Source organism: Mus caroli, chromosome X (genome assembly GCF_900094665.2).
Source record: "Mus caroli chromosome X, CAROLI_EIJ_v1.1, whole genome shotgun sequence".
NCBI lineage: Eukaryota > Metazoa > Chordata > Mammalia > Rodentia > Muridae > Mus > Mus caroli.
The window spans coordinates 142,043,455-142,060,185 of record NC_034589.1 but is presented as its reverse complement, the minus strand read 5'-3'; the positions used below and the strand labels follow the sequence as shown (position 1 = coordinate 142,060,185).

General features: G+C 38.9%; 1 protein-coding gene across 1 annotated transcript in view; it reads right to left on the bottom strand.

The window, feature by feature from the left end:
• Positions 1–5,769: 5,769 nt before the first annotated feature.
• The window catches only part of Klf8 (Kruppel like factor 8), a 31,174-nt gene continuing 20,212 nt past the window's right edge, over positions 5,770–16,731 (bottom strand). The window contains exons 3-6 of the mRNA XM_021154097.2: positions 15,798–16,359; positions 14,156–14,267; positions 13,338–13,477; positions 5,770–6,243 (exon numbers count right to left, since the gene is read on the bottom strand). Coding sequence (XP_021009756.1) covers positions 6,062–6,243; positions 13,338–13,477; positions 14,156–14,267; positions 15,798–16,359 — 996 coding nt within the window. The 3' untranslated portion in view covers positions 5,770–6,061. The remainder of the gene's footprint in view (positions 6,244–13,337; positions 13,478–14,155; positions 14,268–15,797; positions 16,360–16,731) is intronic.

The following is a 16,731-nucleotide window of genomic DNA, read 5'->3' as shown; positions in this document are numbered from 1 at the left end:
AAAGTACAGTAATCAGACAGAACATGATTGCTTAGTACTCAAGCACACAGCCTGGCCTGGAAGCTACAATGGGAATGCCCCACTGAGCTACATCAGAGTAACCTCTGGGTAACCATGCTTCCTGAGGCAATTCTCTTTAGGTACACCACAGACTTGTCTATGAGAGATTGCTCAACACCATACTTCAACAGGAACAAGTATAAAATGGAGTGAAAATAGGTGCTGCTCTAAAGCACTAAAATGAGGAGGCTCAAAGTGAAGAGTCATAGAGACTAATGTGTAATATACTGCTTTATAATTTCTTTAAAGAATGACAAAAATCCAATAAATCCCTTCATTGCAGGCTCCTTTCCCCACCACAAAGAGTCAGCTTCTGGTGCTGCTCTCCTGTTGTGACCTCCTGTCAAAAACAGGGATGGCCAGCACTAGGGACTTTCTTCCCCCTTTATTCAAAAATACAATGAAAACAACACTGTATACAACATAGTTATAAAAGTAAGGTCCAACACAGCTATTTGTACTGACCCTAGGAAACATCTACTGGAAGGGAAGGAGAATTTGTTAACAAAATAGCATCTCTTCCCTTGCCCCAAACCCACCACCAGAAAAAAAAGAAATGGAAAGTGATAACAGGTGTTTGGAAAACACATCTGTAATTTCCCTTCTCTCCCAGTCCATGCCCAACCCAACCATCCCACCCACTCCCCTCCTACCTTGACTGTTCAATGTACAGTACACGCAGAAAGAGAAATATTAATTGATGGAACAGAACTGATCAAAGACTGAAACCCTTTGAGAAATTGTCTTTGTGCTTCTGACAAAGTTCTATGTAATGCAGTCCAACCAGAGTAAGAAAGGGAGATGAAACACAATTTGAAAATGACAATCTACTTTGCCTCCTACTGTTTTGGGTCCTCGTATGTTTCGAGTCTGGAAACACTTGATAGTCCTATACTTAGAGGATATAGGGAAAGTGAGGGTAACAGAATAAATAATCTTGCTTCCAGTGGCCACTCTTCATTGATCTTTTATTGACTTAATTTTAGCTGTTTACTAACAATGAGGCTAATCTCCTTTTCCATAGGATACATATAGGGTACTCTAATTATCATCATAGTAATGATTATAATACTTTCTTACTCATTTAGAGATTACATATTTTTAAAACATCTATTAATAAGAAGCCTCACAACACTCCTGTGAGGTAGATATGTGGATCCCCATTTCGAGATGGGTGAATAGAGGCACAGAGAGGTGATGTGACTTGCCTAAAAACTGGGGAAAATACAGAAGAGAGGCAAATCAGGGTACCGCCCAGTTGTCAGAGATCCATTTTCAGTAGAGAAAAGGACAGTGCTAAGTGTTTCTTTAAATTAGACCCATGCAGCTGCTTTCTCTTTGATCCCTTCTATAGGAATTAACATACTACAGAGGATCAACATGCTCCCTTGGCTTATTCAAGGCTAGGTCAATCACTGATGGTTTGTTTCATATATGAGAAAGCATTTGGGGACTAGGATAGAATTGAGAATACAGATTATCTCTAATTCAAGAATCTTGTAGATCATTTTGTTTCAAAGAGTTGAAGTTCTAAAAATGTTACTATCATGTACATAAGCACCGGGTTCTAGTTGACTTTTCTCATGGGTATACAGGATAACACATAAGACACTGTTAATATGTATTTCATTAGTATTAATGTGGATTTTAAAAAATAATAAATGGAAGAAGATGAGCTATGGTTCTTCCAGATGGAATGGAAAGATATGCAGATAACTAAGGATTGAAGACAATGATATAAACTTATATAGATCATCATAAAAATTATTATATATGGAAATGTTTACAAGCATATGTATATATAAAACTTAATATATGCATATATTTCTTTGTTCTAGTGACTGAGAACTTGAAGAAATATCTGCAAAGTAGCAAACATATATAGTACCTACACCTTGGTTATAATTCTTCAGTAAAAGGGATTAGAACTTATTGACAAAATGCCTGATTATAGAATTGTCCTCCATAAAACAAAAGCAAGATGTGTCTGGAACATCTTGCAACACCAAAAATTACTCACTTACTGAAAACAAAAAAACAATAATGGGGGTATGCAAACAAGACTTCATGATCAATTCAAAAAAGCTCCTAACAGTTAAAGTTACAATTTGAGCAACAAAATAAAAGTTGCATTGGATTATAAGATAAACTATAAAATAAATATCAGTGAGTCCATGTTGACAAAAATAAATATATAAGTAAATAAATAGAGAGGAGGCAAAGCTTCCAATGCAGAAAAATTCCAAAATATTTGAACACTTGCTCTCAAAGACATAGTACCTAACTCACCATTTTTGTATATGTGGGCTGAGCACAGTAACTTCCCTCCAAAGATTGCAGTATGATAGGAAAAAGGGTATAGGGGAGAAATCTCAGACACTATCTTAGTCATGTGACTAAGGATAATATGAAGAATGATAAGTCACAGAAAGATGATGTTATGAAAATAGTAACTCACTTGTGTGGTTGTTTGGACCCAAATCCATTGGGCTCATAAAGGTAGGGTTTATTTTTGTTTTGTTTTGTTTTCATTTTTTTTCTGAGACAGGGTTTTTCTCTGTGTAGCCGGGCTGTCCTGGAACTCACTCTGTAGACCAGAGATCCACTTGCCTTTGCTTCCCAAGTGCTGGGATTAAAAGGAAAGTGTTCGCCACCATGCCTGGCTTTCATTGACCTAGGTTTTTTATGAGAAAATTTTCATGAGAAGAATATAAAATACACCCCAACTGAAAAACATACTCCAAGGTCCTTGAGAACAAAGAACTCCAAGAAGCTATCACAACGAGGAGAATAAGGAGCTGTTATTATTAATACAATGTTGTATTTTGAAGGCGGTATTAAAACAGAAAAAAAAAGAACAGCAGATAAAAGCCAAGGTAGTCTGACCAAAGCATTGATTGTAGTTAATATTAATGTATCAGTATAATTTCACTAATCATAACAAGTATACCAAACTAATGTATAATGTAGAGTCAACAGGAACTCTCTTCTACCTTCACATTCTCCTGAAAATCTCAAAAAAAAGAGTTCCAACATGTAAAGTTTATTTAAAAAGAAATTCTCTTTACAAACATTCATGGGTTTGTACATAATGAACTCCACTAATCCATCAAACCAGTTTACATTTCTTACACTTTACAATGGCAATTACCAACAATTCTGTTCAGCTGCCAGATGTCTACAGAGGGAGAAACTTCACTACAATAAACTCCTGAATATTATCCATCCGGACAAAATTTCCATATCCTAGGCAAATGTCATCCTAACGGTCTTTGGCTGTTGTAAGCCAATTACACTTAGTTAAACTTCAGATGTTAACCAAGAGAAGTGGAATGGTTTCCTTTATATCCCACTATCTAGCAAATTTATGTGCTTTTGGTGCAGTAATTCCGCACTGTACTATTTGAGTTCATTTACTCTGCGAAGTTCTCTTAATCATGACACATTTGTAAAGATTATGCTTGTAACTGGAAAGATTTTTGCCATTTGGGAACAAAAAGAGCAAAGAGAATATGGTTAGAATTGGTTCTTGGCTAAAGACAATGGACAAAGCATTTGCAAAGTCTATTATGACTCTGCAGAAACATACTTGAATAAAGGCTCAGAGATGCTAGGAACATCAGTATCTGGGATCCTCAGCTGATCACCCTTATGAGTACTATAATTTCATAGTGCTCATTAATAAACATATGTCTCAATATCCTGAAGTCTAAGGGGCACATGCCAATTCCAATCTCTGGAAAACAAATTTAGGATCCAAAGTGGAACAGAAGTACATAACCCTTTGGACTCTGTTCTATAGTATTGTACCAACTACTCAATTATAAGCTTAAGCCCATATATGGTAGGAATATACATTTTTCAATCTGTTTTACATTGTGGTCCCCATTAGTAGACTAGCCCTAGATATTGATTAGTGCTTAGTAATTAGTATACAGCCTGGAACTTGTACACCCAGAGTCGGGGCAGATCCCTTACCAAAGCAGTAACAGTAAAACCTACATGCCACATTTAAAAGTACAAGTAGGCCTTAACTTATGGAGAATTTATGCTCTGCAAAGACATTGAAACTTGAAACAAGGTAAATTAAAACAAATCTAGAATTATCAAAAAATGCGACTTGAAACACTGTGTGCCTGGTGTTAAGTGGTCATGACCATGAGCACACCCTACTTACTTTGTCACCAAATATACATGAATTTAAGTGACTTAAAAGTTTTCTGAAGTGTAACATAAAATTGGACAAATATTGCAACCAATCACATAACTTCTTTTTCTTTAATTTGGTTTACTAGTGTGATCCCTGGGAGACGGTGTATACAGGTCTGTAAGGCCTCAAGGAATTATCTGGAGAAAGAATCTGACCCGTATTTGCCTCATCTGTAAAACGTGAGGGATGGGTAGAAGTAGACAGGACCCCTTCTGGATGGTAGAATTCTAGGCTTTAGTTAGAAAGTACAGCCACAGGAGGTAGTAACCTAAATTGTTCAAGCCAGAACATTTTGAATATCTGCCAAGAAATAAAGGTTCCATATGAAGAAAACCTTTAGGCGAGAGGCTGCGTCCAATCCTACTAATACAAAGCCCCTCTCCTTTTTCCCCAGGAGAGGAAATATGCCACGAAGAGGTAGATATGAGGTCCAGGGCCAGGAACAGAAGGTTTTATGCCCCAGAGAATATTATGAACAGTCTGATTGGGCAACCAAATGTATATTATGCATCTTGTTGTTATATCTAAATAAAATAAATGGCTTGGGTATTAATAGCAGTTGTAAAACATCAAAAAAAAAATGCTTTCTATATGTCAGTGTCAGAAAGAAAACCTTTTCCATCCCGTTAGAAAGAGAAGAACAAATGCCCAAAATGGCATGAAGTAAACAAAATTCCTTTAGTGCAACCCCTCACCTCTCTATAACGTGCTCAGTGTGCAATTTCTCATCAGGTAATACGCTGAATGGTTGCCTTATGTAAACAAAAGAATAAACAGTACAGTGGAGCCCATCGAAAGTGATGTTTCAACAGGCTGCCCTCTGAATGAGGTTTGGGATAAACAGCAGTTCTAACACCTTATCCAAGTAATTGTTCACAGGGTGCTCCCAGGTCTGCTCTTGCCTGTCACTGCCCACATATTTTCCTAGAATACTTCTCCCTACTGATCTATCTTTCTGTGCTTTGAATATTTGTCCAAACTTAACCTAAAAAGAATGGAATTGTGCCATAAAACCTTTTATTCTAAAGGAGCATGAGGAGGAAAAGGAGGTCAAGGAATCCCTTCATTGCTCTTGATGAACTTCAAAAGGAGGGCTGGCACTGCCTGTAAACCAAACTGTTAAGAACAAGTAAAACTGGATCTACAAAACCTTCACGGTTAGCATGAGACTCTGTATTTCAGACTCAATTCTATGTAAATTTGATCAACCAACTCTACTGTTATGCCCCTTGTAGCTACAACTTTGAAAAAAAAACTCATTTTAGGACATTGCTAAGTGATATTAAGTACTGGTTACAGTATGTATGTGTATATATATATATATATATATATATATATATATATATATATATACACATATATGTGTGTATATATATATATACACACACACATGAATAAAATCTTTAGAAAACAAGAGAAAACCGGGGGGAGGGGAGAGCAGCGGATGTTTGTTCACAGCCTTGAGTTTGATTCCTGTTTTGTTTGTTTTTGTAGGAAAAATGTCTATAATGTAGCATGAGGGATCAGGGAGGGCAGCCATGGGCGCCGCACTGAATTCAACCCAGGAAGAGGTTGCAAAAACTGAAGTCTGGACAGTGGAGAGGTGAAAGTGGAATATGAAGAGCCGCATGGGAGACCAGCTAACTTGTTTTCCAGTCTCATTAACCTGGCTCAGTAGGCTGTTCAAACCCCAATCATGGGGGCAAGTTGTAGTCAAAGAGGCAAACGTAGTTACAACTTCAGCACACACTCAGGAGGCCATTGCAGCGTGTCTGCTGTGGCCTGTGATATTCACATGGTGTCATGACGCCGGCGGTGGAGGGACAAGTGGTCAGATCGAGAAAAACTGCGGTTGCAGTCTGTGCACCGGAATGGCTTGATGCCCGTGTGCTTACGGAAATGGCGAGTAAGCTCATCCGAGCGAGCAAATTTCCAGGAACATCCATCCCAGGTGCACTTGTAAGGCTTCTCTCCTGCAGGAAAAACATGATGATATTGAAGGTAATCAGAAAAACAGCAGAAATACATAATTTACATGTATATCAAAGCTTCAGTCAAAAAGTAAGACAGTCGCCTTGAAGAAGTACTTGTTATTCACCTTTTAAATTAATTAGTTTGACAAATGAACATCATATTGCATGTCTTCTAGTTTCACACTACGGGACTGGTTAAATACAGTTAACTAGCATATGCATTATTTTACATATTGTTTTTGTTTGTTTTGTTTTGTTTTTGTGGTGAAAAACTTAAAAAATGCCTCTACATACTGCTGCTTGAAGTTCTGAAGTTAGGCTGAGACAGTGTAGCAGGAAGAACACAGGCTCTCAAAGAGCTATTGAATTCTGCTCGAATTCTACCTTTACCATGCTAACCATATACTGAGTAATCCTTTCCCCTGGCCAGGTCTATTTTCTCAACACTAAACCAAGGTAAAAATATCTCAAAAGGTTGTTCAAAGCATTTTAAAAGGGAGACAGTAGAGGCCAGAGGCAGGAGGAACAGTGCAAGTTTAAGGTCAGGCTAGTCTACATAGTGAGTTCCAGGCTATGCAAGTATAGTAAGGCATTGTCTCAAAAAGGAGTAGGAAAAAACCCCAAACAAAAGGAAACCTAGATTGCTAGTAAACAGTACAATCTGAACAATATTCATTACATTTCCCATTTCTGGAACCAAATGCCCGGCAAGACACTTATTTTGGCTCTCAGTTTGAGGAATGAATATAGTCCATTATGGTAAAGGAGACAAGGTGATGAGAGGCTCCATTAAGTCAGGAGCTTGGCTCACATCTCTATAGATCAGGAAGCAGAAAAAGGATAGAAAGTATGCATGGGCTATAAGCCTAGTCCCGGAGATTCACCTCCTACAGTCAACCTCCAACTGCCAGAATTTCTGTAACCTCCCCCAAACAGCACAACTAGCTGGAGAGCAAGTTTTCAAACACATGAGCCCATACGCGGAATTCTACATGCAAACTGTAACAGAGATCCAGGTTGCTGCCACTTTCCACCCTATTATAACTCTGTTCTCTCATCTGATACTTCCTAATGAACAATCTGAAATAAAGTCATCTACAATAAGAACAGGCGACTCAGTGGAAAGAGCACTCAGCAAAAGCTTGCTTCTGTGTAAGGTCAGAAATGTATACATAAAAAGGAATGGGAGAGTTGTTAAGCCCAAGTATTTTAGATAGCTCCATGCTTGGAGACTTCAGGTTATAGCTGGATTGTAACATGAGATATGCATGCTAAGGAAAGGAAAAGAAGGGATTAGTATAAGAAGAACTACCACAGCACAATGTGTGTGTGTGTGTATTAGTATGTACATATAACACATACTAAAGAAACTTAGGTAGGAGGGTCAAGAATTTGAGGCTAAACTAGGTTTCTAAGTGAGCTTCTGTTGCAAAAGTTGATTAATTGGGGTTAGAGAGATGGCCTAGTTGTTCAGAGCACTGGCTGCTCTTACAGAAGACCTAGGCTCAATTCCCAGCACCCAGATGTGGCTCACTACTATCTGTAACTCCAGTTCCAGGGGATCTGATGCCTTCTTCTGGGCTCTGTTGACACCATGTGACATGGTGTATAGACATACACATGGACAAAACACCCATATACATAAAATGAAAATAAATAAATCTAATTTTTTTCTTTGGCTTTTTTCTAGACAAGGTTCCACTGTGCAGCCCTGGCTATTTTGAGATTCACTCTGTAGTCCTGTCCTGTTTAAAAGAAATGCAGGGAGAAAGATGGAGCAGAGCCTCAAGAAATGGCCGACCAATAATCAGCCCAACATGGGATCCATTCCATGGACAAGCACCAATCCCTGACACTATTAATGATACTCTGTTATGCTTGCAGACAGTAGCCTAGCACAACTATCCTCTGAGAGGCTCCACCCAGAAGCTGACTGAAACAGATGCAGAGAGCCTCAGCCAAACACTGGAGCGGGGGGACTCTTATGGAAGAGTTGGGGGAAGAATTGAAGGAAATGAAGGGAACAGGAATGCCACAGGAGACCAACAGAATCAACTAACCTGGAACCTTGGGGGCTCCCAGAAACTGAATCACCAACCAAAGAGCATACATGGGCTGAACTGAGGCCCCTAGCATGAATGTAGCAGGTGTACAGTTCAGTCTTCATGTGGGTCCCCCAACAACTGCTGCAGAGGCTATCCCTAAAGCTGTTGCCTATCTCTGGAATCCTTTGCCAACTGGGCTGCCTTATCTGGCCTCAGTGGGAGAGGGATGCACCTAGCCCTGCAGAGACTTGATGTGTCAGGGTGGGGAGCGATACCTAGGGGGGCCCACCCTCTCAGAGGAGAGGGGAGGGGTGGGGGAGGGACTCTATGAGGGGAAACTGGGGGACAGCAATCGGGATGTAGAATGAATAAATAAATAAATAAATAAATGGAGAAAAAAAGAGGCTATCAGTCTTTGTTCTTCTATCCCTCCTTTCCCATTATAAAACTTCCAAGGCATTTACAGGTTCGCAGTTTTAATGTCTGGTGCCAATCAGATTTTCTTAGTTTCTTTTAACTTACTGCTAACACCTACTAACCCTCTCAAGTGTTCACTAATTAATTGTATACCTGTTAGATAATTGGACAACAGAATGGGGTCCAGCCTGACTTCACAGGTTTGGAGTAGTACCAGGAAACTATTTGGTTGATTAAAAATGTTAGTTACTGATCATTTCAATATTCAGAAATTTTTACATTAGCCTGTAAGAAGACTGACACACACCTGGATATTTTAAGAGTAAAGATAACCTAAGTGTAGTAGTACACACCTTTAATCCCAGACCCATAAGGAAGAAACAGAGTGATCTCTGAGTTCAAAGCCAGCTTGGTCTACATAATGAGTTCTAGACTAGGTAGGACTACCTTTGTCTATCTCTCTCACCAAACAAAAGGGAAAAGCCTAAACAGTTACACATGAGTATTGACATTTAAAAAGGAGATTATAGGGAATATAATTTTTTTTTACTTTTATTCAATAAAGTAGTAGCCCACCTCCACAGTTCACAACAGTTTCGCTATGTATAGAATTTATTATAATTGTTCAAGGATTTCTCCTAGGAATTCCTATTTTCACTACACCCAAATGAATAATTGGCTTGTTAAACTGCTGCCATCATGTGGCATTCTGAGCTCACTGCACCCTGAAGAAGTCTATTTCTTTTTCTTTCTTTCTTTCTTTTTTTTTTTTCCCCCCAGGTTTAAGAGTTCTCTGGTGGATTTTTTTTTTTAGATATTTTCTTTATATACATTTCAAATGCTATCCCGAAAGTTCCCTATACTCTCCCTCCATCCTGCTCCCCTACCCACCCACTCCCACCTCTTGGCCCTGGCATTCCCCTGTACGGGGGCATATATAGTTTGCAGTGCCAAGGGGCCTCTCTTCCCAGTGATGGCTGACTAGGCCATCTTCTGCTACATATACAGCTAGAGACACCAGCTCTGGGGGCACTGGTTAGTTCATATTGTTGTTCCACCTATAGGGTTGCAGACCCCTTCAGCTCCTTGGGTGCTTTCTCTAGCTTCTCAATTGGGGACCCTGGGTTCCATCTTACTGTGATTAAAAAAAGCTTGTGTTCAAACTGAGGTCAGTGTTATCTAGATATACACCAAAACCAGATGAGGACACATCAGGAAAAAAAAAGCAAACAAACAAGCTACAGGCCAACAGCTTTGATGAACACAGACACAAAAATCCCCAATAAAGTATTTTCAAACTGAATTAAACAGCATATAAAAATAATAAGCCATGGTTAACTTGATTTCATTCTTGGTGTGTCAGGATGGGTTAATGTACACAAATGAATAATGTAACACAGTACATAAATAGGATCAAAGATACATATCCCAGGATCATCTTGATAAATGTGGAACAGGACTCAGAGATAAGCCTTGAAGAAATTAGGAACAGGAGGATCACATCTCAACCTGACAAAGGATACAGTAAGCATATAATCAGCATAATACTGAATGAGGAGAGACTAAAAGAGCTTCTTGTAAAAAAAATAAATAAAACAAAATGTATACAAGCCATACTCTTTTTAAATATAATACTGAAATTTTATGCATGGCAATAAGGTAAGACAAATAAGAAAGAAGAAACAAAGAAAGATAGGCTGAGAAGGTTCAGTTGGTAAAGATGCTTGCTACCAAACCAAGCCCGACACTTGAAAATCCATATGGTGGAAAGAGAGAACCAACTCCTGCAATTTGTCCTCTGACCTCCATACAAATACCTGTGGCACAAGCACCTACCCAACACACAATATAAATCGATAAGTGTCATTTTTAAAGTAATGAACCCCAATCACAAATGTCGAAGATTATCCTGAAATAAATCTAGCCAAGGAGACAGAAGACCAAAAGATGGAAGACTAAAAATGAAAATTATAAAACACTGAAAAACAAAAACAAAACAAAACAAAAAAACCAAAACCCATAACTATTCCAACATGGACAGACCTCCCAGTTTCTTGGACAGGTCAAGGAAGTATTATAAAATGATCACATTTCTGAAATCAATCTACTTATTAATGTAACACCTATCACATTCTTCAAAAAAAAAAATAGAAAGAAAATCTTGAAATTTATATTAAAGCATAAGACCGAAATAGTCAAAACAATCCTAAGGGGCTGGAGAGATGGCTCAGCAGTTAAGAGCACTGGCTGCTCTTCCAGAGGTCCTGAGCTCAATTCCCCGCAACCATATGGTGGCTCACAACCATCTGTAATGGGATCTGATGCCCTCTTCTGGTGTGTATCTGAAGACAGCTACAGTGTACTCATATAAATAAAATAAATAAGTCTTTAAAAAAATCAATTCTGAGGAAATGTATTATGTTGAAGGTTGTTGTGAATTGCCCTGGTGCTATTGGTATATTGATGTTAATTCTGCTTTCTCAAGAGGGTCTGCCCAGATGAGGAGTGGATCATGTACTCAGGTGATTTCATGTGAACCTTGTGCTCATTTTGACTGGTCAAATAAAGGCTAGAGCCTGTGACTGGGAAGTGGAAGAAAAAGGTAGATCTGGGGGTTTCAGAGAGTAATGGAAGAGAAGAAGAAGGAGAGAAATGAGGAAATGGAGGAAAGAGAGAGGAATAAGAGGTGGAAGGAAGATGGAACAGAACCACGTGGCCTGGAGAAGCCACAAGTAGCAAGGGATCTCATAGCTGGGGAATAGAGTAGTATAGTAGTAAATCTGCCCAATCTAGGCCTACAGTTTATAAATATTGTAACTGAGTTGTGCATTCTTTATACAGGCTTATTGGGGTTGGAGATTTACTACAATAGAAGGTACTATAATATTTCATTTCAAAACATACTACAGAGCATTAGTAACAAAAAAACAAACATAGTACTGGTATAAAATCAGACACACATACCAACAGAATAGAATAAAGAATCTAGAAATAAACCACACATCTATAGCCAGCTAATCCTTGACTAAAGCAAAACAAAGAAACAACCCATACTGTTATGTTTTGGTACAAAGGTTATGTCCCTAGCTGGTAATGCGAGGAAGGACTGCATTATGAGGGTCATGATCAATGCTTAATACATTCGTGCTCTTAAAACTCTGTATCTCTTGTACACCACCGTGAGGTGAGCCACTTTCTTCTACCATAATGCTCTGCTTCACCAAAAGCAATGGAGGCAGGCAGGTGGCCAGAGACTACAACTTCTGAAATCAGGAACCATAATAAATCTTTTCCCCTTAAAGTTGTCTTACTTCAATATTTACTTTCAATGTCGAGAAGTAGCTAATATAAATATACTTGAGAAAGTTCATCCTGAAATTGTGCTGGGGAAATCTGGTTATATCCACATGCAAAACATTAAAAATATATATCCTTAGCATTCACTAAACAACACTCAACTCAAAGTGGGACCAAAATTAGTGTCAGACCCATCATTCTGAAACTATCTGAGCAAAGTATGTGAAATACTTCAAGATGTAGGCATGAGCAAGAATCTCCTCAAAATGACTCTAATAGATCAGGAAATAAAATCAAGACTTGACCCATGGTATGATAACAAATTAAAATGCATCTGTAGAATAAAGGACACAGTCAACAAAAGATATTAACAGCCTACAGAATGAAAGAAAAACCTTTGCTAGTCATTCATAGGGAGTGGGTAGGTAGGGGAGCAGGGCGGGGGGAGGGTGTAGGGACCTTTTGGGATAGCATTTGAAATGTAAATAAAGAAAATATCTAATAAAAAAAAGGAAGGTAGATGAGATAGATGATCAACAGCCAAAATAGACAAAGAAATCAGAAAAGTTAACAGGAAATGAGTAATTCACTCTCTAAAGGGGAAGATAATGTGAACATACACTATTGAAAAGAAGAAATACAAATACTCCAGTAAATACGTGAAAAAAATGCTTAGTTTTTACCCATCACAGATGCACAAAAGAAACCTATATTGAGATTCAACCCCAGCCTGGTCAGAAGGGCGATAATCAACAAACAAACAAATGAATAAACAAACAAATGAATAAATAAACAACCAATTGATCAATCACAATTACTGAAAAGAATATGGAGAAAAATGATTTTTTAAGATACTGTGGGTGGAAAAGTGAACTAATCCATAACAAACAGGATTGGAATTACTTAAACAACAAAAAAAAAAATTGGAGGTGGAGACAAAAGCATCAAAAATTCAAGGTCAGCCTCAGCTACATAGCAAGTTTGAGGGCAGACAAAGCAAAAAACCTATGGGACTAGTGATGTAGCTCAGTTGGTAGAGTACTTGCATAGGATAGCATGCAAGATGCCTTGGGTTTAATACCTAGCAATGAAAAACTAGACACAGTAGCATACTTGCTTGGAAGGTACCAGACTTTTTGTTTTGCTAGACAGTTTTTTTTGTTTGTTTTTATGAAAGTGGTTTTCAGGTAAGAACAACACAAAAGGGCAAACCCCATAAGTGGTCTTCTCTTCCTTGTAGCTTTTTGCTCCCTCCCTAGGCTCATCACTATGTATCTATGTATGCAAGTATGTATTGGAGCTGGAATAGTGGCAGGGGCAGGGGGCAGGGCTGACCTGTATGGATTCTGCGGTGAGCTTTCAGGTGAGAGCTTTTGGTGTACACTTTGCTGCATCCTGCAAAGTCACACTGATGAATCCGTCTTCTCTTTAAATCAAGAGACTCTTCTCCCTGCATGTGGACCATTGTTGCTGGTCTAAGCAAAGAAAGAGAGACAGGCCCAATTACAGTGGTGCTATTTCATACCATCTTATCATTTAGGCAAATTTTAATGCTAGCTCCCCTGGAGAAGAAATGGTTGGAACCCTGGAAGCCATTCCTTGAACCAGGCTATTTCGCTGAGGGAATGCAGCCTCCTGAGAAAGCACCGGAGGTGGTAATATTTCCTTGTCAAACAGTGTGAACATTTCACTTCAACAAGTGCCATTCTTGTGCTTAACAAAACACATTTTTCATACAACATGTTTTGCTCAATGCAAGCTAATTGCTCCCAAACCATTTTATGATTAGAAGACCAGGCTACTTTAAACTTAAGAGAAAAACACTACAAAACTACAATTTATAAGAAATTAGAACCTTTTTTTCATGGCTAGAATTCATGATATATACAATTTGAATGTAGCTCTATGAACATGTACAAACATTCACATGTACACACACTTGTATAGTTCTTGGGAAAAAGCAGCTTGTTTTTTTTTTTTTAATTTTCCTTAAACTTTTACTATTGTGTCCTGTTAATTCTACCTTCATACATGGATACCTGTACACACATATACTTGCCATGCATGTGTGCACACACATGGATGTATACACACACACACACACACATACACACACACACACACACACACACACACACACTTTAAGTACTCACTCATGATGAAATCCCTGGAGACTCTGTAAGGCTGAAGAGCCACTTTCAATTGCACTCTCATCACTATCACTTGGAAACTCCAGTGGACACATGGAGGCGGGGTCAACTTTGACTGAAAATAAAGAAAGGGGTGCTACTGTAGACCAGAATGTACAGATCTCTATGATTATTATCAGGATTCCAAGTTTGCCCCATATTGAGAAGTGGAAGTAAAATAGAAAAATCATTCAAAAAGAAAGAAGAGAAAGGCAGTGGCTTCTCAACCTTGTTTAGCATAGGAAGCGACAGAGGTGTCTTTGAAAGGTGGGCAGCTGTCCTTCTAGTGGATTTCCCTAGGACACAATCTAAGTGTGATCCATCCATCTCTAGGCCTCAGACTCCTGGGAAAGAGTCTACTAGAAAAGACAGCTTCAATATATCCTGGAGGCACTGAAGTCTATGACTAGTTCCGTGTCTTGAGAGAAGTCCTAGGATTATCCCAACATTTACAGCCCTAAAAACCTGATTGTAATAACACCCTTTGGTGACGATAACTATTTCCAATCATATCGGAAGCAAGAGACTTTCTTTGATCATTTCTGATTATAAACTAAAATAAACATAATTGTATAAAGGGAACTGTGCTGTTGAGGACAATGTTTTTGTTTGTTTGTTTACATCAAAAGAAAGCTGGGGGCAGAGTGCAGTAATACACTCTGCATTTGTATATTGTTTAGTATATTGTTTAGTATGTGTGAGATGCTCAATTCAATCAGCAGTACTACAAAATGTAAATATATAGATCCCTGTGGTGGGTGTCTCTGGAGAGTGCACAGGCACATCCTAACACAGGATTCTGGAGAACATCTAACTCGGTTAGGAAAAGTCCTTCACATTCTTGAAATCAAATAAAATCTTAAAAGCAATCAAACCTTAAAAGGAAGCTTATATTGGTGTCAACTAATGGGCTGCACAGGAAATGTGACTATACTGCAGAGACTCTTACACAGAGACCACGGAAAGTGTCTGAGTAACCAGAGCTAAGCATACCTAAGTATGGTAATGATAGGAAGGTTGAGTTTTCTACCAATAGCACAGGAAAAAAAACCCAGCACAATAATCTAGGAAGTCCCAGGGGCAGACAATGTCATAGTGAGTGTCAACATTTTTGTTGTTTAGTTGTAATTTAACTCAGTGTTCAGATTTTGCATTTTGCTTTAAATTGGCAGTATTTTGAATATAATGCTTTAAATGATTTTCCATTAGATAATAGTATATGAAGATGCTAGGAAAATACAGACTATTTCGCTCAAGAATATGCATTCCTGTTTGAGAAACATGGTCTAAAGGAGATCAATTATATGTTCTTTCGTTACAGGGTCTCCTTATGTAACTTAAAGCTAGCCTGGGATTCACAATCACTCTGCCCAGCCGTGCAATCTGAGACTACAGATACGTGCCAAGACACATAGTTCATTATACATTCTTAAGCATTATATAGAAATTATTTTTAAAACACTTTTTAAAAATTATTAGGACAGTTTCCCTTTAGAATAGTGTCCCTCAAAATTGTAAACCGTGAAAAGAGACAAGATAGGCTGACTGAGTTAGGGAAGATCTCTGAAGGTTCGTGTCTTGAGGAAGCAGTAAACTGCTTGCTTACCTGATCCAGCACTTTTGCCGTCTCCTCCAATGAGTGGGACAGTAATGGCTGCAGGGCTCCCATCTGCAGGCAGACTGGTATAGACCATAGGCAAAGACTGGACCACCAGCGGGATTGTCTTTAGTCCACTCATCTTATTTGGCAAACTGACTGAGGGGATGGTGTGGATCACATGTAAAATCGGCTGGCCACCGGTCCCCTGAGACGAGGCCAGGATAGAGCCCGGAGTGAGAACAGTAGGAATGGCTGCTGAAGTGACTGTGTCAGCTGAAGTAGGCACCATAATGGCTTGAGGTGCAGTCGGTGGCTTGGGAGGGCGGATTGGAGCTTGCAGCATGCTAGCAGGCTGGAGCGGAGCCTTCGGTTTGTGAAATGAGAGATCAACAGGTTCCACCTGGGGCATGTTGAAATCACTCTCCAGGAGCTCTTCTGGGGGCTCGATCTTGATATCATTAAACAGAGCTGGGTTCTCCATTGGGCTGGCAGCCAGGAATGGTGGAGAAGTCATATTCCTTCTGTCTGCTCTCACAGAAGGATCTCTGGTCGGAACAGGGCCAGTGACCTAAAACACAATTACAAAGGGAGACAGCCACTGTTGGTATTCTAAAGAGACATGGGAACAAAGAAAGAAAGAAAGCTCCACTCTTACAGGAAAGATACATGATGCTGAAAGAAATGAAACAGTAATGCACTAAAGAATGAAAAAGAGAATGTTATTAAGCACCATTGTTAAGAACTGGTATTACAGCATCACACAATTGGTAAAAATCCTTTTCATAGTTTTTCACAATCAAAGATCTAAAATGAAATTCAATTTTAACTTGAAAAGTCCAATAAAAGGATATTCATTTAGAAAATAGCTCTTCAAACAAAAAAAAAAGGAAGGAGGGAAGGAAGGAAGGAAGGAAGGAAGGAAGGAGGGAGGGAGGGAGGG